The 21,855-nt window shown below is 43.9% G+C and overlaps 1 protein-coding gene across 1 annotated transcript in view; it reads left to right on the top strand.

The window, feature by feature from the left end:
- Window positions 1–21,855, top strand: part of ift57 (intraflagellar transport 57 homolog (Chlamydomonas)) — a 52,093-nt gene that overhangs the window by 20,211 nt on the left and 10,027 nt on the right. Inside the window, exon 6 of the mRNA XM_070880047.1 lies at window positions 17,930–18,052. Within this exon, the coding sequence (XP_070736148.1) occupies window positions 17,930–18,052 (123 nt within the window). The remainder of the gene's footprint in view (window positions 1–17,929; window positions 18,053–21,855) is intronic.

Genomic DNA, 21,855 nt, shown 5'->3' with positions numbered 1-21,855 from the left:
ATGTCACGCTGGCCCCGAAGTAAGCTTCCCACAAAGATCTTGCGATCTCTGTGGCAAGAAATTCGGCTTTTCCGACGTTCAGTTGAGATCAGTGTAAGTTAATGGGGAGTCCTTAACACGAGCTGCTGTGACGTCAATAAGCTGTGTAAGCAGCCAATTATTATGCAGAATACTCACATAGGGAACTAGGTAATGATTAAGCTCCTTTTATTCTGCCTTTTTAAAAACGTTGAGCAATAGAGATTGGGGTTCTCACATGGGGATAAGGTATACCTGAAATAAAGATGAACAAACTTAGCTTTTGAAAAATTTTAATTTTTTATTAAAATGGATAAATTTGACATTCCGCACAATTAAAATTAGTTTTTTTGGGACCTTACCGTTTGTTTAGCAATCAATACGCTGTTAAAATTCCAGTTACACCTAATCCAAAAGGGATTAACTTTTAATGGGGTATTTAACAGCGACATTACCGCAGAAAAGCCAAAGTTTTCGTCGGTTTCACTGATTTCCCTAATTCCACTGATTGATATGGCTGGAGGGCGGGCACAGCGCAGCCAGTGTCGGAGCAGTGAATGACTGGACTGCAATTCAAGATTTCCGCAATAGGATGCTCTGACCAACAATTTCCAAACCTCTCTGATGTGGTACTGTAGTACTGTTGTTTAAAAAGGGAGAAAGAGATAGACCGAGTAATTACAGGCTAGTCAGCCTAACCTCAGTGGTGGGCAAATTATTGGAAAGAATTCTGATAATATTAATTGTCATTTAGAAAGGCATGAATTAATTAAGGACATTCAGCATGGATTTGGTGAGGGAAGGTCACGTCTGACTAACTTGATTGAATTTTTTGAGAAGGCAACAAGGAAGATAACCTGTTCAATGTAGTCTATGTGGATTTTAGCAAGACCTTTGATAAGGTCTCACATGGCAGACTGTCAGAAAAGTAAAAGCCCATTGGATCTAAGCGAAAGTGGCAAGTTAGATCCAAAATTGGCTCAGTGGCATGAAGCAAAGGGTAATGGTCGACGGATGTTTTTGTGACTGGAAGGCTGTTTCCAGTGGGATTCCGCAGGGCTCAGTGCTAGGTCCCTTGCTTTTTGTGATACATCAATGATACAGACTTTAATGGAGGAGGCATGATTAAGAAGTTTGCAGATGATACAAAAATTGACCATGTGGTTGATAATGAAGAAGAAAGCTGTAGACTGCAGGAAGCTATCAATGGATTAGTCGTGTGGGCAAAAAGTGGCAAATTGAATTCAATCCAGAGAAGTATGAGGTAATGCATTTGGGGAGGGCTAATAAGGCAAGGGAATACACAATAAATGGTAGGACACTGAGAAGTGTAGAGGAACAGGGGGATCTTGGAGTGCATGTCCACAGATCCATGAAGGTATCAGGACAGGTAGATAAGGTGACTAAGAAGGCATACGGGATACTTTCCTTTATTACTTAAGGCATGGAGTATAGAGCAGGGAAGTTATGCTTGAACTGTATAAAACACTAGTTAGGCCACAGCGAGAGCACAGTGTACATTTCTGGTCACCACATTACAGGAAAGATGTGATTGCATTAGAGAGGGTACAGAGGAGAATAACGAGGATGTTGTCAGGACTGGATAATTTTAGCTATGAGGAAAGATTGGATGGGCTAGGGTTGTTTTCTTTGGAGCAGAGGAAGCTGAGGGGAGACTTAATTGAGGTGAATAAAATTATGGGGGGGCTGGAGTGAGTGGATAGGAAGGACCTATTTCTCTTAGCAGAGAGATCAATAACCAGAGGGTATAGATTTTGGTAGAAGGATTAGAGGGAAGTTGAGGAGAACTTTTTTCACCCAGAGGATGGTGAGGGTCTGTAACTCACTGCCTGACAAGGTGGCAGAGGCAGAAACCGTCGTCACATTTAAAAAGTACTTGGATATGCACTTGAAATGCCGTAATTATAGACTACAGACCAAGAGCTAGAAAGTGGGATTAGGCTGGATAGCTCTTTTTTGGCCGGCACAGACAGAATGGGCCAAATAACCTCCTTTTGTGCTTTAAATTTCTGATTCTGTGATCTGCATGTGCTAAATCCTGAAGTTGCGATCTGTTTAAAAGGGGTAATCTAATTAATGGACTGGTCAGGTGAGCAGAGAAGTGTGAGGGCAAAAAAGGCATGGGAATACACAACAAAGGTTAGGACACACCGAAGTGTAGAGGAACAGAGGGATCTTGGAGTGCATGTCCACAAATCCATGAAGGTAGCAGGACAAGTAGATAAGGTGATTAAGAAGGCACTCTTGAAGTGCTGTAATCTACAAGGCTACAAGCAAGAGCTGGTAAGCAGGATTAAGTTCAGTAGCTATTTTTTGGCAGGCACATACTAGGACGAATGGCCTTATTCTGTGCAGTAAATTTCTGTGAATTTGTTAAAATATGCATTCCTGGGATATGGGTGTCGCTGGCAAGGCCAGTATTTATTGCCCATCCCTAACTGCCCTTGAGAAACAGAAAGTAGGTGCAGGAGTAGGCCATTCGGCCGTTCGAGCCTACACCACCATTCAATATGATCATGGCTGATCATGCAACTTCAGTACCCCATTCCTGTTTTCTCTCCATACCGCTTGATCCCTTTAGCCGTAAGGGCCACATTTAACTCCTTTTTGAATGTATCTAACGAACTGGCCTCAACAATTTTCTGTGGTAGAGAATTCCACAGATTCACAATTCTCTGTGTGAAGAAGTTTCTCCTCATCTCGGTCCTAAATGGTTTACCCCTTATCCTTAGACTGTGACCCCTGGTTCTGGACTTCCCCAACATCGGGAACATTCTTCCTGCATCTAACCTGTCCAATCCTGTCAGAATTTTACATGTTTCTATGAGATCCCCTCTCATTCTTCTAAATTCCAGTGAATATTAGCCTAGTTGGTACAGTCTTTCTTCATTGGTCAGTCCTGCCATCCCGGAAATCAGTCTGGTGAACCTTCTTCGCTGCACTCCCTCAATAGCAAGAATGTCCTTCCTCAGATTAGGAGACCAAAACTGCACACAATACTCAAGATGTGGTCTCACCAAGGCCCTGTACAACTGCAGTAAGACCTCCCTGCTCCTATACTCAAATCCCCTCGCTATGAAGGCCAGCATGCCATTTGCCGTCTTTACTGCCTGCTGTACCTGCATGCCTACCTTCAATGACTGATGTACCATGACATCCAGGTCTCATTGCACCTCCCCTTTTACTAATCTGTCACCATTCAGATAATAATCTGCCTTCCTGTTTTTGCAATCAAAGTGGATCAACCTCACACTTATCCACATTATACTGCATCTGCCATGCATTTGCCCATTCACCTAACCTGTCCAAGTCCTCCTGCAGCCTCCTAGCATCATCCTTGCAGCTTGCACTGCCACCCAGCTTAGTGTCATCTGCAAATTTGGAGATATTACATTCAATTCCTTCATCTAAATCATTAATGCCTGCCATTCTGAAAAGGACCCATTTATTCCCACTCTTTGCTTCCTGACTGCCAACCAGTTCTCAATCCACGTCAATACATTACCCCCCAATACAATGTGCCTTAATTTTGCACACTAATCTCTTGTGTGGGACCTTGTCAAAAGCCTTTTGAAAGTCCAAATACACCACATCCACTGGTTCTCCCATATCCACTCTACTAGTTACATCCTCAAAATTCTAGAAGATTTGTCAAGCATGATTTCCTTTTTATAAATCCATGCTGACTTGGACCGATCCTGTCACTGCTTTCCAAATGCGCTGCTATTACATCTTTAATAATTGCTTCCAACATTTTCCCCACTACTGATGTCCAGCTAACAGGTCTATACTTCCATGTTTTCTCTCTCCCTCCTTTTTTAAAAAGTGGTGTTACATTAGCTACCCTCCAATCTGTAGGAACTGAACCAGAGTCTATAGAATATTAGAAAATGACTAGCAATGCATCCACTATTTCTAGGGCCATTTCCTTAGGTACTCTGGGGTGCAGACTATCAGACCGTGGGGATTTATCGGCCTTCAGTCCCTTCAATTTCCCTAACACCATTTCCTGACTAATAAGGATTTCCCTCAGTTTCCCCTTCTCGCTAGACTCCCGGTCCCCTAGTATTTTCGGGAGGTTATTCGTGTCTTCCTTAGTGAAGACAGAACCAAAATATTTGTTCAATTGGTCTGCCATTTCCTTGTTCCCTATTATGAATTCTCCTGATTCTGACTGCAAGGGACCTACATTAGTCTTCACTAATCTTTTTCTCTTCACATATCGATAGAAGCTTTTGCAGTCAGTTTTTATGTTCCCAGCAAGCTTCCTCTCATACTCTATTTTCTCCCTCCTAATTAAACCCTTAGTCCTCCTCTGCTGAATTCTAAATTTCTCCCAGTCCTCAGGTTTGCTGCTTTTTCTGACCAATTTATATGCCTCTTCCTTGGATTTAACACTTTCCCTAATTTCCCTTGTTGGCCTCGGTTGAGCTACCTTCCTTTTTTATTCTTGCGCCACACAGAGATGTACAATTATTGTACTTCATCCATGTGATATTTAAATGTCTGCCATTGCCTATCAACCATCAACCCTTTAAGTATCATTCTCCATTCTATCGTACCCAATTCACATCTCGTACCTTCGAAGTTTCCTTTCTTTAAGTTCAGGACCCTAGTTTCCGAAATTAACTGTGTGACTCTCAATCTTAATGAAGAATTCTACCATAATCTGATCACTCTTCCGCAAGGGGCCTCGCACAACAAGATTACTAATTAATCCTCTCTCCTTACATAACACCCAGTCTAGAATGGCCTGCTCTCTAGTTGGTTCCTCGACATAATGGTCTAGAAAACCATCCCTTATACACTCCAGGAAATCCTCCTCCACAGTATTGCTACCAGTTTGGTTAGCCCAATCAACATGCAGATTAAAGCCACCTGTGATAACTGCTGTAACCTTATTGCACGCGTCCCTAATTTCTTGTTTGATGCCATCCCCAACCTCCCTGCTATTGTTTGGTGGTCTGTACACAACTCCCACTAATGTTTTCTGCCCTTTGGTGTTTCGCAGCTTTACCCATTTAAGTTCCACATCATCCACGCTACTGTCCTTCCTTACTATTGCGTTAATCTCTTTAACCAGTAACGCTACCCCACCTCCTTTTCCTTCCTTCCTGTCTGTCCTTCCTGAATGTTGAGTTCCCAGACTTGGTTACCTTGGAGCCATGGAGAAGGTGGTGGTGAGCTGCCTTCTTGAACCGCTGCAGTCTTTGTGGTGAAGGTACTCTCGCAGTACGTTGGAGAGGGAGTTCCAGGAGTTTGACTCGGCAACAGTGAAGGAACGGCGATCTATTTCCAAGTCAGGATGGTGTGTAACTTGGAGGGGAACTTGCAGGTGATGGTGTTCCCATTCGTCTACTACCCATGTCCTTCTAGGTGGTAGAGGTCACGAGTTTGGGAAGTGCTGTCGAGGAAGCCTTGGCGAGTCGTGGCAGTGCATGTTGTGGATAGTACACATTGCAACCATGGTGCGCCTGTGGTGGAGAGAGTGAATGTTTAAGTTGGATGGGGTGCCGATCAACCAGACTGTGACGGGAAGGGACAAAGTGTATGCATACACGTAAGAGTGCTTCACAAAATGGGATCAGAGTAGGGAAAAATGGTAAAAAGACTAAATTAAAAGCTCTTTATCTGCATGAACGCAGGATTCGTAACAAGCTAGATGAGTTGACGGCACAAATAGAAATAAATGGGTATGATCTGATAGCCATTACAAAGACGTGATTGCAAGGTGACCAAGGCTGGGAACTGAATATTCAAGGGTATATGCCTTTTTGGAATTTGGACACCTCTGGTCCGGCACGCTTGGGACCTGACCGGTGCCGGACCAGAGAATTTTCTGAACCACGGGAGGTCAACTGGTGAGAACGCTGCTGATAATGACTGCACAGCAATTAGTCATCCTGAATCACTACGTTTTTTAAAATCCTCAGGCCCATCTTTGGCGCCTCAGTCAGCTGCCTGCCCTTCCCTTTCCTTGCCCAGCCTGCTTACCTCAATGAACACCAACACCTCAAAAAACCACATACAGGCACACAAAAAAAAATTAGAGATTGGAAATAAAGTGGAGGATAAAGTCAAGGAGAGACGCCGACCCTTACCCACGATCCTATTTCCAGCGGCAGTTTGTGTGTAAGCCGCGAACAGAGCCTAACTGGTTTGAAGCGACAGCCTCCTCGCACCGAGACAGACACACCAACCCCCCCGAGACTGGGAGGGGGGTGGAAATGATGGCTCAGCCCGGCGCTGCAGCCTTTAGAGCATGCGCGCCCGCCGCCAATCAGGCAAGCAAAGGTGGCCTCGGCAGCGAGGAGTGCGTGTCAAACTACAGCACCAGCCAGTGTGTAAAACCTCCAGCTCGCCAGGGCAAGGCTGTCAAGATTTGTCATCCAAAATACATCAGATGTACATTTAACACGAGGAGCCACAATTTTATTTTCAATGAACGCCACCCACACCGAGATTCATGCCAGACCAGGGATGTTCCCAGACTAAAGAGTCCTGGACTGGAGGTACAACCTGTACTAGGCAAACTATTTGGACTAAAGGTGGACAAGTCCCCTGGACCTGATGGCCTGCATCCTAGGGTCTTAAAAGAAGCGCCTGCAGAGATAGTGGATGCATTGGTTGTAATCTACCAACATTACCTGGATTCTGGAGGTCCCAGCGGATTGGAAAACTGCAACTGTAATGGCCCTATTTAAGAAAGAAGGGAGACAGAGAGCAGGAAACTATAGACCAGTTAGCCTAACATCTGTCATTGGGGAAAATGCTGGAGTCAGTTATTAAGGAAGTACCTGGACATTTGGAAAATCACAATAAAGTCAAGCAGAGTCAGCTTAGTTTAATGAAAGGAAAATCATGGACAAATTTGCTGGAGTTCTTTGAGGATGTAACGAGCAGTGTGGATACAGGGGAACCAGTAGATGTCGTGTATTTGGATTTCCAGAAGGCATTCGATTGAGCCCAAAAGGTACTGCACAATTTAAGAGCTCACGGGGTTGGGGATAATATATTAGCATGGATAGAGGATTGGCTAACTAACAGAGAGTTGGGATAAATGGGTCATTTTCAGATTGGCAAACTGTAACCAGTGGGGTGCCGTCAGTGCTGCGGCCTCAACTATTTACAATCTATATTACTGACTTGGATGAAGGGACTGAGTGTAATGTAGCCAGATTTGCTGATGATACAAAGATGGGTGGGAAAGCAAGTTGTGAGGAGGGCCCTGCAAAGGGTTATAGATAGGCTAAGTGAGTGGGCAAAAATTTGGCAGATGGAGTATAATGTGGGAAAATATGAGGTTATCCACTTTGGTAGGAAAAATAAAAAAGCAAATTATTATTTAAATGGGGAGAGGTTACAAAATGCTGCAGTACAGAAGGATCTGGTGATCCTGGTACATGAAACACAGAAGGTCAGCATGCAGGTACAGCAAGAAATTAGGAAGGCAAATGGAATGTTGGCCTTTATTGCAAGGGGGATGGACTATAAAAGTAGGGAAGTCCTGCTACAACTGTACAGGGCATTGGTGAGACCACACCTGGAGTACTGCGTACAATTTTGGTCTTCTTATTTAAGGAGGGATATACTTGCATTCGAGGCATTTCAGAGAAGGTTCATGAGGTTGATTCCTGAGATTAAGTGGTTGTCATATGAAGAAACATAGAAACATAGAAAATAGGTGCAGGAGTAGGCCATTCGGCCCTTCTAGCCTGCACCGCCATTCAATGAGTTCATGGCTGAACATGCAACTTCAGTACCCCATTCCTGCTTTCTCACCATACCCCTTGATTCCCCTAGTAGTAAGGACTTCATCTAACTCCTTTTTGAATATATTTAGTGAATTGGCCTCAACAACTTTCTGTGGTAGAGAATTCCACAGGTTCACCACTCTCTGGGTGAAGAAATTCCTCCTCATCTCAGTCCTAAATGGCTTCCCCCTTATCCTTAGACTGTGTCCTCTGGTTCTGGACTTCCCCAACATTGGGAACATTCTTCCTGCATCTAACCTGTCTAACCCCGTCAGAATTTTAAACGTTTCTATGAGGTCCCCTCTCATTCTTCTGAACTCCAGTGAATACAAGCCCAGTTGATCCAGTCTTTCTTGATAGGTCAGTCCCGCCATCCCGGGAATCAGTCTGGTGAACCTTCGCTGCACTCCCTCAATAGCAAGAATGTCCTTCCTCAGGTTAGGAGACCAAAACTGTACACAATACTCCAGGTGTGGCCTCACCAAGGCCCTGTACAATTGTAGCAACACCTCCCTGCCCTTGTACTCAAATCCCCTCGCTATGAAGGCCAACATGCCATTTGCTTTCTTAACCGCCTGCTGTACCTGCATGCCAACCTTCAATGACTGATGTACCATGACACCCAGGTCTCATTGCACCTCTCCTTTTCCTAATCTGTCACCATTCAGATAATAGTCTGTCTCTCTGTTTTTACCACCAAAGTGGATAACTTTGGGCCTATACTCATTTGGAGTTTAGAAGAATGAGAGGTGATCTTATTGAAACGGATAAGATTCTGAGGGGGCTTGACAAGATAGATGCAGAGAGGATGTTTCCCCTCGTGGGGGAATCTAGAACTAGGGGGCATAATTTCAGAATAAGGGGATGAGGAGATGCCAGTGTTGTAGTTGTGCTGGAACAGCTTGGCTAGAAGCACGGTTGGTTCTGGAGTGCAAGTCTTCAGCACGACAATCGGGATGTTGTCGGGACCATAACCTTTGCTGCATTCAGTGTGCTTAGCCATTTTTTGATATCCAGTGGAGTGAAGCAAATTGGCTGAATACTGGCTACTGGTGGTGCCATCAGGAGGAGGTAGATATGGATCATCCACTCGGTACTTCTGACTGAAGACGGTTGCAAATGCTTCAGTCCTGTCTTTTGCTCTGCCATGTTTGAGGTTAGGGATATTCATGGAGCCTCCTCCTCCCATTAGTTATTTAATTGTCCATCACCATTCACAAGTGGATGTGGCAGGACTGCAGAGCTTTGATGTGATCTATTGAATGTGGGATCGCTTAGCCCTGTCTAGAGCCTGCTGCTTCTGTTTAGCATGCATGTAGTCCTGTGTTGCAGCTTCCGCAGGTTGGCACCTCATTTTTAGGTACACATGGTGCTGCTCATGGCATGATCTTCTACACTCCTCATTGAACCAGGGTTGGTCCCCTGGCCTGATTGTAATGGTAAAGTGAGGGATATGCTGGGCCATGAGGTTACAGATTCTGGTGGAATACAATTCTGCTGCTGATAGCCCACAGTGCCTCGTGGATGCCCAGTTTTGAGCTGCTAGATCTGTTCTGAATCTATCCCATTTAACACGGTGATAGTGCCACACAACACCATGGATGGTGTCCTCAGTGTTCATCTCCACAAGGACTGTATGGTGATCACTGCTACCAATGCTGTCATGGACAGATGCATTTGTGGCAGGTAGCTTGGTGAGGACGAGGTCGTACGTTTTTCCCTCGTGTTGGTTCTCACCACCTGCTGTGCACCCAGAATGGCAGCTACGTCCTTCAAGACACAGACAGTAGAGGTGCTACTGAGCCTCGCTTGGTGATGGAAATTAAAGTTCCCCACCCAGAGTACATTTTGTGCCCTTGCTACCCTCAGTGCTTCTTTCACGTGGTTTTCAACATGGTGAATACTGATTCATCAGCTGAGGGAGGGTGGTAGGTGGTAATCAACGGGAGTGCCCCTTGTCATGCTTGGGGAGACTTCATGGGGTCCAGAGTGAAAGTTGATGATTCCTAGGGCCATTTCTCCCGACTATACCACTGTACTGCCACCTCTCATGGCTTTGGTATACTGGTGGGACAACACATACCCAGGGACGGTGATGGAGGAGTTGGCTGGGATATTGGCTGAAAAGTATGATTCTGTGAGTATGACTATGGCATGCTGTTACTTGACTAGTCTGTATGACAGCTCGCCACAAGTCTCCAGATGTTGGTGAGGAGGACTTTGCAGGGTCGACAGGGCTGGGTGTTCGAAGCTGGTGCCGAGGTCGCTGCAGGGTGGTTTGTTCAATTTTATTCTTTCTTAGTGTTTTCTGCAGTGACTGAATGGCTTGCTAAGCCATTTCAGAGGACAGTTAAGAGTCAACCATATTGCTGTGAGTCTGGAGTCATATAGGCCAGACCAGGTCAGGACGGCAGATGTCCTTCCCTAAAGGACATTAATGAACCAGATGGGTTTTTACGACAATTTGAAAGCTTCATGGTCACCATTATTGATACTGCTTTTATTCCAGGTTTAATTAATTAACTGAATTTAAATTCTCCAGCTGCCATGTTGGGATTTGTTCTTGCATCTCTGGATCATAGAAACATAGAAAATAGCTGCAGGAGTAGGCCGTTCGGCCCTTTGAGCCTGCACCACCATTCAATAAGATCATGGCTGATCATTCACCTCAGTACCCCTTTCCTGCTTTCTCTCCATACCCCTTGATCCCTTTAGCTCTAAGGGCCATATTTAACTCCCTCTTGAATATATCTAACGAACTGGCATCAACAACTCTGTGGTAGAGAATTCCACAGGTTAACAACTCTCTTGTGAAGAAGTTTCTCCTCATCTCGGCCCTAAATGACTTACCCCTTATCCTTAGACTGTGACCCCTGATTCTGGACTTCCCCAACATCGGGAACATTCTTCCTGCATCTAACCTGTCCAGTCCTGTTAGAATTTTATATGTTTCTGAGATCCCCTCTCATTCTTCTAAACTCCAGTGAATACAGGCCCAGTCAATCCAGTCTCTCCTCATATGTCAGTCCTGCCATCCCGGGAATCAGTCTGGTGAACCTTCGCTGCACTCCCTCAATAGCAAGAACGTCCTTCCTCAGATTAAGAGACCAAAACTGAACACAATATTTCAGGTGAGGCCTCACCAAGGCCCTGTACAACTGCAGTAAGACTTCCCTGCTCCTATACTCAAATCCCCTAGCTATGAAGGCCAACATACCATTTGCCGCCTTCACCGCCTGCTGCACCTGCATGCCAACCTTCAATGACTGATGTACCATGACACCCAGGTCTCGCTGCATCTCCCCTTTTCCTAATCTGCCGCCATTCAGATAATATTCTGCCTTTGTGTTTTTGCCCCCAAAGTGGATAACCTCACATTTATCCACATTATACTGCATCTGCCATGCATTTGCCCACTCACCTAACCTGTCCAAGAGTCACCCTGTAGCCTCTTAGCATCCTCCTCACAGCTCACATCACCACCCAGCTTAGTGTCATTTGCAAATTTGGAGATATTACACTCAATTCATTCATTAGTCCAGGCCCCTGGATTACCAGTCCAGTAACTTAACCATTCTCTATATGAATAACAGGGAACAAACAGCGTTGTTACGCACCGCAAATTCCAGGCCAATATTTCAGCTTCTACCTTATCCCCAAATGAAAGTCCAATCTTCATATCGCTCTCTGTAACATTGTGGATTAAAGCTGCTTTTCATTTCATGATTTACTCTGTTTGTTTGAGACTTCTTCAATGCTTGAACAGAACATAAGAACATAAGAATTAGGAACAGGAGTAGGCCATCTAGCCCCTCGAGCCTGCTCCGCCACTCAACAAGATCATGGCTGATCTGGCCGTGGACTCAGCTCCACTTACCCGCCCGCTCCCCATAACCCTTAATTCCCTTATTGGTTAAAAATCTATCTATCTGTGATTTGAATACATTCAATGAGCTAGCCTCAACTGCTTCCCTGGGCAGAGAATTCCACAGATTCACAACCCTTTGGGAGAAGAAATTCCTTCTCAACTCGGTTTTAAATTGGCTCCCCTGTATTTTGAGGCTGTGCCCTCTAGTTCTAGTCTCCCCAACCAGTGGAAACAACCTCTCTACCTCTATCTTGTCTATCCCTTTCATTATTTTAAATGTTTCTATAAGATCACCCCTCATCCTTCTGAACTCCAACGAGTAACGACCCAGTCTACTCAATCTATCATCATAAGCTAACCCCCTCATCTCCGGAATCAGCCAAGTGAATCGTCTCTGTACCCCCTCCAAAGCAAGTATATCCTTCCTTAAGTAAGGTGACCAAAACTGCACACAGTACTCCAGATGCGGCCTCACCAATACCCTGTACAGTTGTAGCAGGACCTCCCTGCTTTTTTATTCCATCCCTCTCGCAATGAAGGCCAACATTCCATTCGCCTTCCTGATTACCTGCTGCACCTGCAAACTAACTTTTTGGGATTCATGCACAAGGACCCCCAGGTCCCTCTGCACCGCACCATGTTGTAATTTCTCCCCATTCAAATAATATTCCCTTTTACTGTTTTTTTTCCAAGGTGGATGACCTCACACTTTCCGACATTATATTCCATCTGCCAAACCTTAGCCCATTCGCTTAACCTATCTAAATCTCTTTGCAGCCTTTCTGTGTCCTCTGCACAACCCGCTTTCCCACTAATCTTTGTGTCATCTGCAAATTTTGTTACACTACACTCTGTCCCCTCTTCCAGGTCGTCTATGTATATTGTAAACAGTTGTGGTCCCAGCACCGATCCCTGTAGCACACCACTAGCCACCGATTTCCAACCCGAAAAGGACCCATTTATCCCGACTCTCTGCTTTCTGTTAGCATGAATACAGAATTGGCTGGCTAATACATTTCCTCTGACTCCGCGTACCAGCTTGTTGATGTCACTGCAGCTCCTCAGTGGGAATTCCCATTACACAGCACTACAATCAATTGCACTTCGAGAAAGGCAAACTTTTTATCATAAAGATTGTGAGATCTTTGTGGGCAGTTTTCTTTGAGGTCAGCGGCAAACACCTTAGCTTTGCCGGTAACCGCAAATTATAGGCCAATGTAACTCTGCTTTGTTTTATGCTTTTTCTTTTTTGTTTATTTTAATTTAAACAGTGTTACTAACTTCATTACTGGAATGAGCTGAGTAGTGTAAAGGAAGGAATTGTAACTTGCATGTGTTCAAATTACCAATTCGTTTTTTTAAATTATTATATGGCAAGCAATGCAGGTGATGGTGAGTGGCCCTTTGGAGTCCTAGGTGCGGCAGGTTGACATGTGCAGGCCCTTTCTCGGAAGATATTTCGGGGGAGGGGGGGGATCAGCACCCTTTGACCTGTTTTTTTTTCCTCCTTGTGGACCTAACACACTAAGTGTTTTCATTTTAGACTGGCATCTCTAGACGTTTTCTCTCTTTTTTTTCCCTCCTAACTTCTACCATTTTCCTTGTACACAACTCTTTCTACCGTAGCTGGTAACACTTCTTTTGTTTCTTTAATGTTTTTCTTACTGAGATCTTTTGTATCACCCTGGATGTAATAAGAACATAGGAATTAGGAGCAGGAATAGGCCATACAGCCCCTCGAGCATGCTCGGCTGTTCTTGGCTGATCTTCGACCTCAACTCCACTTTCCCGCCTGATTTCCATATCCCTTGATTTCCCCACGAGTCCCAAAATCTATCTATCTCAGACTTGAATATATATCCAATGACTCTTCATCTACTGCCCTTTGGGATAGAAAATTCCAAAAATTCACAAGAAATGTCTCCTCATCTCAGTCTTAAATGGCTAGCCCATTTCCTGAGACTATGCTCCCTAGATTCTGCAGCCAGGGGAAACCACCTCTCAGCATCAGCCCTGTCAATCCCCCTCAGAATCTTATGTTTCAATGAGATCACTTCTCATTCTTCTAAACTCCAGAGAGTACAGGCCCAAACTGCTCAATTTCTCCTTGTAAGACAGCCCTCAGTCCAGGAATCAATCTAGTGAACCTTCATTGCAGATATATCCTTCCTTAGATAAGGAAACTAAAACTGTGCACAGTGCTCTAGCTGTGGTCTCACTCAAGCCCTGTACAATTGTAGCAAGACTTCCTGGGGCCGAAATTCAGTGCAGCCAGAAAGCTGGTGGTGTTAAGGCCTTTTTTCCCCCGATCAGCGGCGCAAAGTTTGCGGTGGCCATTGGATCCAAATTCAGCTTTTTGACCACAAAAAAGTGTTCCAGTCTTATTAGCGCTTCAAACCTGAAGGTTTGCAGTCTTAATTGGGGCGTTATTCCCACGGGAAATTCACCCTTGGGGTGATGTGGCAGCTGCCATTGCAGGGAATAAGCATATTGGTGCTGCTTTGAAGAGGATCTGCAAGAGTCGACGGAGCGTCTAAGTGCTTTCATATCTGCTGGCTTTCGGACTGTGGTTGCTCGCCTGCAGTCTCAGCTGGATGCCCCCCGAGACCGCAGTGTTGCTTTCGTGGCTGGGTCCACCACGGGCCATGAGGGACCTTCTGGTGTGGTGCCACAGCACCGACCTGAACTCCCTCAGATTGGTGGTGGTGGTATTGTGCCGCCCCTGGTGAGTTATTCAGGCTCCTCGGGCCAGGATACGGATGCGCTCCGCTCCCGGCTCGCAGCATTCCTGGTCCCAGATCTGTCACTCCGCCAGTGCCTCCACGCATGGCCTTGTCTGAGCCAAGTCAGACTGAACCCGCTCAGGCAGGTGTTGACCAGTCTCCTGCCGGCTCTTACAGGCCCAAAGCTGCTGGACATCAGCCTTCCCAGACCCATGAGGCAGCAACAGGGGAGACGCAGACAAAGTCTCAGGTTAGGCACGTGTAAGATCATCGAAGTCGAGGATGACTTGCTTCCACTCTAAAAGTGAGTTCAGATAGCTGAACAGTCCAACAGTCTCTGTCACAGGCGGGGCAGACAGTGATTGAAGGAAAGGGTGAGTGGGCTTCTGGGTTGCCGCACATTCCTTCCGTTGTTTGTGCATGCTCTCGGCGATGAGACTCTAGGTGCTCAGTGCCTTCCTGGATGCTCTTCCTCCACTTTGGGCGATCTTGGGCCAGGGATTCCCAGATGCCGGTGGGGATGTTGCACTTTATCAAGGAGGCTTTGAGTGTGTCCTTGAAGCGTTTCCTCTGCCCACCTGGGGCTTGCTTGCCGTGTCGAGGCTCTGAGAAAAGCGCTTGCTTTGGGAGTCTCGTGTCAGGCATGTGGACGATGTGGCCCACCCAACGGAGCTAATCAAGCGTGGTCAGTGCTTCGATGCTGGGGATGTTGGCCTGAGCAAGAACACTGACGTTGGTGCGTTTGTGCTCCCAATGGATTTGCAGGATCTTGCGGAGACAGAGTTGGTGATACTTTTCCAGCGCTTTTTGGTGTCTGCTGGAAATAGTCCACGTCTCTGAGCCATATAGGAGGGCAGCTATCACTACTGCCCTGTAAACCATAAGCTTGGTGCCAGATTTGAGGTCCTGGTCTTCAAAAACTCTCTTCCTGAGGCGACCGAAGGCTGCGCTGGCACACTGAAGATGGTGTTGGACGTTGTCATCGATGTCTGCCGGTTGCTGACATTAGGCTCTCGAGATATGGAAAATGGTCCACGTTGTCCAAGGCTTCACTGTGGATTTTGATATCCGGGGGGTAGTACTCTGTGGGAGGGTTAGGTTGGTGGAGGAGCTTTGTCTTATGGATGTTTAGTGTAAGGCCTATGCTTTCGTATGCATCAGTGCAGGTGTTGGCGATGACTTGGAGTTTGGCCTCCAAGTGTGCGCAGACGCAAGCGTCGTCTGCGTACTGTAGTTCGATGACCGAGATTGGATCTCGCCCAGAGGTGGAACAGATTCCCATTTGTTACCGCTCGGAATGCTGAGCTCTGGCGACGTTTCGAGGCTGAGCCCCTGGATTGAGATTTCAGTTTTTTTCTCTGTGGAAATGTCTCTCCCTCCCCCCCCCCCCCCCCCCCGGCTTCGTCGTCCATCCCCCACGCCCCGCCCTCGGTCCCCTCTCCCCTCCTTGAGTGTGGATCCTGTGCTGAACATCCTCAGGTTTGGATCTTGCCTTCTTTTCTCTCTCCGCTCGCACAGCTCCGAGATCTCTGCCACTGTGCACTGATCCTAAAAGCTGCCGGGGGCACCGTCCGCTAAAGGGCCGGCCTTTTTACGCTGAAAATGGTTCCGGTGTGGAGCGGCAGTAGTGCGCACTTTTAGCGCGTCACTACTGTCGCAAGCCCCGCACCGCTGAGAGTCGGTGGTGGCCCACACCGCTGCAAGACCTCCCAGGCCGAATCTATGTTGGGGTGGCCAGTTGAGCCCAAAGCAGCGGCCATTTGATTTTGACGAATGGTCGCTGCAAAAGGGCACTAACGGTCCTTCCCGAGACCATGAATTTCGGGGCCCCTTACTCTTGTACTCCAACCCCCTTGCAGTCAAGGCCAACATTCCATTTGCCTTCCTAATTGCTTGCTGTACCTGCATGTTAACTCTGTTTCCTGTATAAGGAAATCTCTAAATTTCTTTGAAAACCAACATTTAATAGTTTCTCACCATCTAAAAAGTATTCTGTTTTTCTATTCTTCCTACCAAACTGAGTAACCTCATATTTCCCCACATTATACTCCATCTGCCACCTATTGCCCACGCACTTGGCCTGTCTATATCCCTTTGCAGGCTCTTTGTGTCCTCCTCACAGCTTACTTTCCTACCTAGCTTTGCATCAGCTAACTTGGATACATTATACTTGGTCCCTTCATCTAAGTTATAAATATAGATTGTAACTAGCTGAGGCCCAAGTATTGATCTTTGCAGCACTCCACTAGTTTCAGCCTGCCAACCTGAAAATGAACCATTTATCCTACTCTCTGATTGATTTCTGTCCGTTAACCAAACCTCTATTCATGCTAATATATTACCCTCATCCCTATGAGCTCTTATCTTGCACAGCAACCTTTTATGTGATAGCTTATCGAATGCCTTTTGGAAAATCAAATATACTACATTCACTGGTTCCCCTTTATCTACCCTTCTAGTTATATCCTCAAAAAACTCTTAATAAATTTGTCAAATACAACTTCCCTTTCATAAAACCATATTGTCTCTCTAATCATACACTATTATGATTTTCTGAATGCCCTGTTACCACTTCCTTTAATAATGGATTCCAGCATTTTTCTGATGACTGATGTCAAGCTAACTGGCCTGTAGTTCCCTGTTTTCTCTCCTTCCTTTCCTTAATATCTTTTAACAGGTTGTAGATTATTCAATATTTTAATTTCCAAATGATTTGAATATCTGCTATTTTTTTCCATCTCATTTTTGTTGATTCTTTTAATATGCTTGTTTATCTTTTATTTTCAGTTCTGAAGAAGGACTTTACCCAAAACATGAACCTTTTTTCACAGTATATCTGCTGATTGATCTGTTTTCTGTTTTTGCTAAAAGATGGTGGGTTAATGAATCTGCCCATATTGATGTTGATTCAGAGCTTACACACTTGTAATTGAATTGTCTTCCTCGATTCCAAGGAACTACCTATGATGATGTCTTCGGGAGTTTCTGTGATGACAGCAGGTGCTGTTCATTTTTTTAATTGATGGAAATAGAAAAACAAGTGTTCTAATTTAGTAGCTATGTCTTTTTTTTAAGTTACCGATGGTGGGTTTCTCTCTTTCAGATGTAGAGTTTAGAATTTGGGCTTTGGATACCAGACTTAATGAAGTACCAATTAGTTAAATTTAAAATCAGACTGTTAATTGCTTTGAGCCTGCAAGTGACATTGAAAAGGATTAATCTTAACTAAGCAATCAAAAAAGGTACTATATTTAACAGGTTAATGCATTATTGAAGAAAACTAAATCGGGTGTGGCACAGTGCAGTGGAGCTCTCATGTAGTGAATTACCAGTAGGAAAGTGTTGAGTGGAGGCCATTCACTTTCCATTTCATGGAGAGGAAGCAAAGGTCAAATCAAATGTCACCTTGGATTGCTCTCACAGATGTTGTATAGAAGATCACAATGCAGTTGTGGGAGCAGTAATCCAGTCTGTGCTCTAGGGTCAGGGTGGTGAGAAAATATTTTTATCAAAAGCATTTATCAAAGTACATTTTTAATATTTAGGAGGGAATCGAGTCCTCAAAACCAGAAGAGATTTTAGAATCAACAACAGATGCTGCTGAGTGGAATCTAGAGGTGGAACGAGTTCTCCCGCAACTGAAGGTTACCATCCGGACTGACAACAAGGTATATTATTTAAATTCATGCGCAACAACCACCACCTGGGGCCATAACTTGGGCTCATCATTGGCTGCCAGTGCTTTGTTTCATGGAAATTCTCCATTTTGTATGCTTAACTAATGAAATATTCAGATTACGTGAGCCAAAGTTGCACTATAAAAGGGATTATAATTGTAATCAAAGGCACTGGTTAGGACTCCAATATTTTACCGCTTTTCAGTGCATCTGATAATCATGGTGTTTCTAAATGCCTTTTAGACATGAGGCATTGTAATTTCAATATGGTTTTGGGAATTTAATTTTAGTGAAGATTTATGTATTAACTTGATTAAAGTACAATGTGTAGTTAGTATCCATCACAAGCTTCAATTTCTTATTTTTAAACAGTTATATTCTGTTTTATACTTGCTCTTCATTTATGTGACAATTTGTCTTTTCTTGGATCTTATTTAGGAAATGTGAAATTGTGATTTTCATCCACTATTTGTCTGACTCTAATAAATGACTTCCTTCTCAGAAAAAAGAAACACGGGTATATTTGCCAAAAGGTGGTTGAAGATAGTCTTCTTTATACAACATCAGTAATAAATGTTTATAAATGTTAGCAGATTTTTTTTTGGTATTGCTCACAGTAGGTTAGAGGATACTCTTTTTAATAAGGACTGGAGCATTGTACCATGTAACGCACAATGTATTATGTTACGGTGTGTACAATTTGGCGTGTTCCTTTAAGGCCACAATATATAATTGTTGTGGCTTGTTTTGGATGAATTAGAGGCCTGTTGATCTTGATCAAGTCAATTAAAGATTAAATATGGTAGTTTAAACATTTTTCATGAGTATCCATGCAGACCTCTCTATATGCGTCAAAAACAATGAATTACTTGAAATGCAGCCACTGTTACATGGAGAGACACAGCAGTCATTTTACGTACTATAAGGTCAAAGAAACAGTGATATAACTGATCGGTGAATCTTTTTTGATGTTGATGGTTGAGTAATAAATATTGGCAAGGGCACCCAGAGAACACCCCTGCCCTATTTTGAATAATGCAATGGGATCTTTTACTTTCATCCCAACTGGCAGATGGGGACTTTATTTAAATATAAAATAGGTATGGACTTGCAGTCCAAGTTCCTGTTATGAATTTTGGTAATGCTATTGTATTAATATTCACTCATTCAAAATGGTATGTAAAATATTTGCAATGGCAATTTTTCAATGTGAGCTGCTTGCCATGAGGTGGTTTCAGGCTCGGGCTACTATATTGCGATGTATTGGCTCTCCCAAGTTTGTCTCCAACTCAGTTTGTCCACCACTTTCCTTTTGACTCCATTTTCTCTGATGAGTTTTGCTTCCCAAGTTCTCGTAAATTTATTTTGATTCATTCCTACTTTGTCCTTTCCCAAGGGCTATGCGCCTGCTTTTATCAGGCGCAAGAATTTTGAGGACATTTGCTGGGCAAGATATGGGTAAATCCCACAATCTTGCCCTTGCAAATGTCATTGCTCCCAATATGCGTTGGATCTGTCAAGTTCCAGCTTGACAGATCGGAAAAGTCGACTTTTAGCACATGCACATTGTGCGCTGAAAACCGGCTTTTGCGATGCCTTCCCAGGTCCGCAGACACTCAGCACAGACCCAGGGAGGCCGAAATTTCCAGGCCATTAATTTGGTTTTAATAGATTTCTACTATTTCCATTTGTTTATGGTTATGCAACAACTTTAAAAACAATAGCAGTTTCTCCGGTTAGTGCTGAGAACCAGATTTAAAAATATAGTATTAAGATCTGTCCTGATCTGATCCCACATCTTTCTTGAGCTGCGCACCTTCAGTGCCCAATCCTCATCCTTTCTCAATCCCTCCACTACATTTAATCCCGAGTACTCAAACTGTCTGTTCCTTTTCACTGCTGGCTCTTTCCCTCTTCCTCCTACACCTCCAGCCCCAAGCACTGCAACTGCCATTCCTTCCTGTCCCTCATTGTTTTTCTCACTCTTCTATGGTTTCCCAATGTAAGGCCTGGTGCTTTCCAGTCTCAAAATGCTGCCTTCTCTACCACATACTCTACTACTTTCCACCTAAAAGGACAAAAGGCAGACAACTAGAAGATGTTAGAAATAACAGTAGAAAGGAACATAAATGAATAGAGAACTAAGAAACAGTAGAGGTGTGGAACAAGTAGCAGAGTAGGAAAAAAACACAAGCAACAGAGTACAGAGAGAAGCAGCCACACTAAAATGACAGGGATGGATGTGAGAGAGATAAAAACATAGCTGCTGACTTACCATAAGCAACACTACAGGAGGCCACTGTATATAATATATATAATGTGTGTGTGTGTGTGTGTTCTTTTGCATCAGTGGCAAAATAAATGTGGATTCTATATTGCTCTATGTACCATGTTTAATACCCAATAGGAAATAGAAAACTTGCAGAAGCTAAATGTGTAATTAATAAAAAAGGTAATTTTAGAAATGGAGCATGCCTAGCATGCATCAGCATTTTTCTTTGAGCAGAATTGTTGTCTGTGAAGGTATCAACTCAGAAATGTTCCCATGTGTCCATCTGTTTGTTCTCATTATGTTGTGCAGTGATTAATTATTCCCCTACAGAGATGGCTGTTGACTCAATTACACAAAGGTTTAGTATTTTTATTTTTGTATTACTAATGTTCTGCTGTTAGAGATTCAAAGGGCTGTTTAATAAAGGTACCTGTCTGAGCTAGATTAGAGATAAAAATCCAACGCTAAATGGTAGATTAATCTGCACTGAATAAATGTGACTATGGCTTAGTCTTATAATGCCCATTTGTGAAATTCTATGCAATTGGTAGACTATCTGAAGTTGCAATCAGTAATGATGTGAGTGCCAAACAGTATATTATATGCAGTGCATGGACAGACTCGGGATTGAGTTAGCATTTGGCTAGAGACTTTTAATGCCATTTTTTATTTTTAATAAAATTAGATGTAAATCTCCTTTTATAAACAATATAGTAAAATATTTTTTTCTGTGAAATCTTGAACGTTTACACTTTGAAATATCAATTATGCACATGGAGAAGTAGCCGCTCAAAAAGTTGAGCAAAGTCTTACCTCATTTAATAATGTTATCTTTCTCTGCAGACAAGGATAGACTTTGCCAGTGAGAAAACTTTTAGATATATTATCAAAATGATTCAAAATATACAAATTTTAATGTTGGAAAAAAAAGAAGAAAACTTGCATTTGTATAGCACCTTTCATGACTTCAGGACATCCCAAAGCACGAAGTAGTTTTGAAGTACAATCACTGTTGTAATGTAGGGAGCGTGGTAGCCAATTTGCGCACAGCAAGTTGCCACAAACAGAATAAATGACCAGATAATCTGTTTCAGGTGTTGTTTGAAGCATAAATGTTGGCCAGGAGAACTATCCTGCTCTCTTTAGATAATGCCACAGAATCTTTTATGCCCACCCAAGGGGGGAGATGGGGCCTTGGTTTAATCTTTCATCTAAAAGATGACACCTCCGACACTAGTACTTCTTTAGTACTGCACCTATATTACGGGTTTAAGTCTGCAGTGGGACTTGAACCCACAACCTTCTGACTTGGAGGCGAGAGTGCTACCACTGGGAGGTATTTGGAAACTGACTTTGCACAAAGGTACTTTGTTCCACGAATGCCCATGGTTTTGGGTCCCATGACTCCGAAACCATGGATAGTTTTCTCCGAAGCCTCTCTAGGTAACTTTTCACTCCTCCAGCTCCCTAATGCTCTGTGAATCATATTCTCACTAACGCTGTCTAACTTCCCTGGATGCAC

Source organism: Pristiophorus japonicus, chromosome 5 (genome assembly GCF_044704955.1).
Source record: "Pristiophorus japonicus isolate sPriJap1 chromosome 5, sPriJap1.hap1, whole genome shotgun sequence".
NCBI lineage: Eukaryota > Metazoa > Chordata > Chondrichthyes > Pristiophoridae > Pristiophorus > Pristiophorus japonicus.
This window is presented reverse-complemented; position numbering and strand designations above follow the sequence as displayed.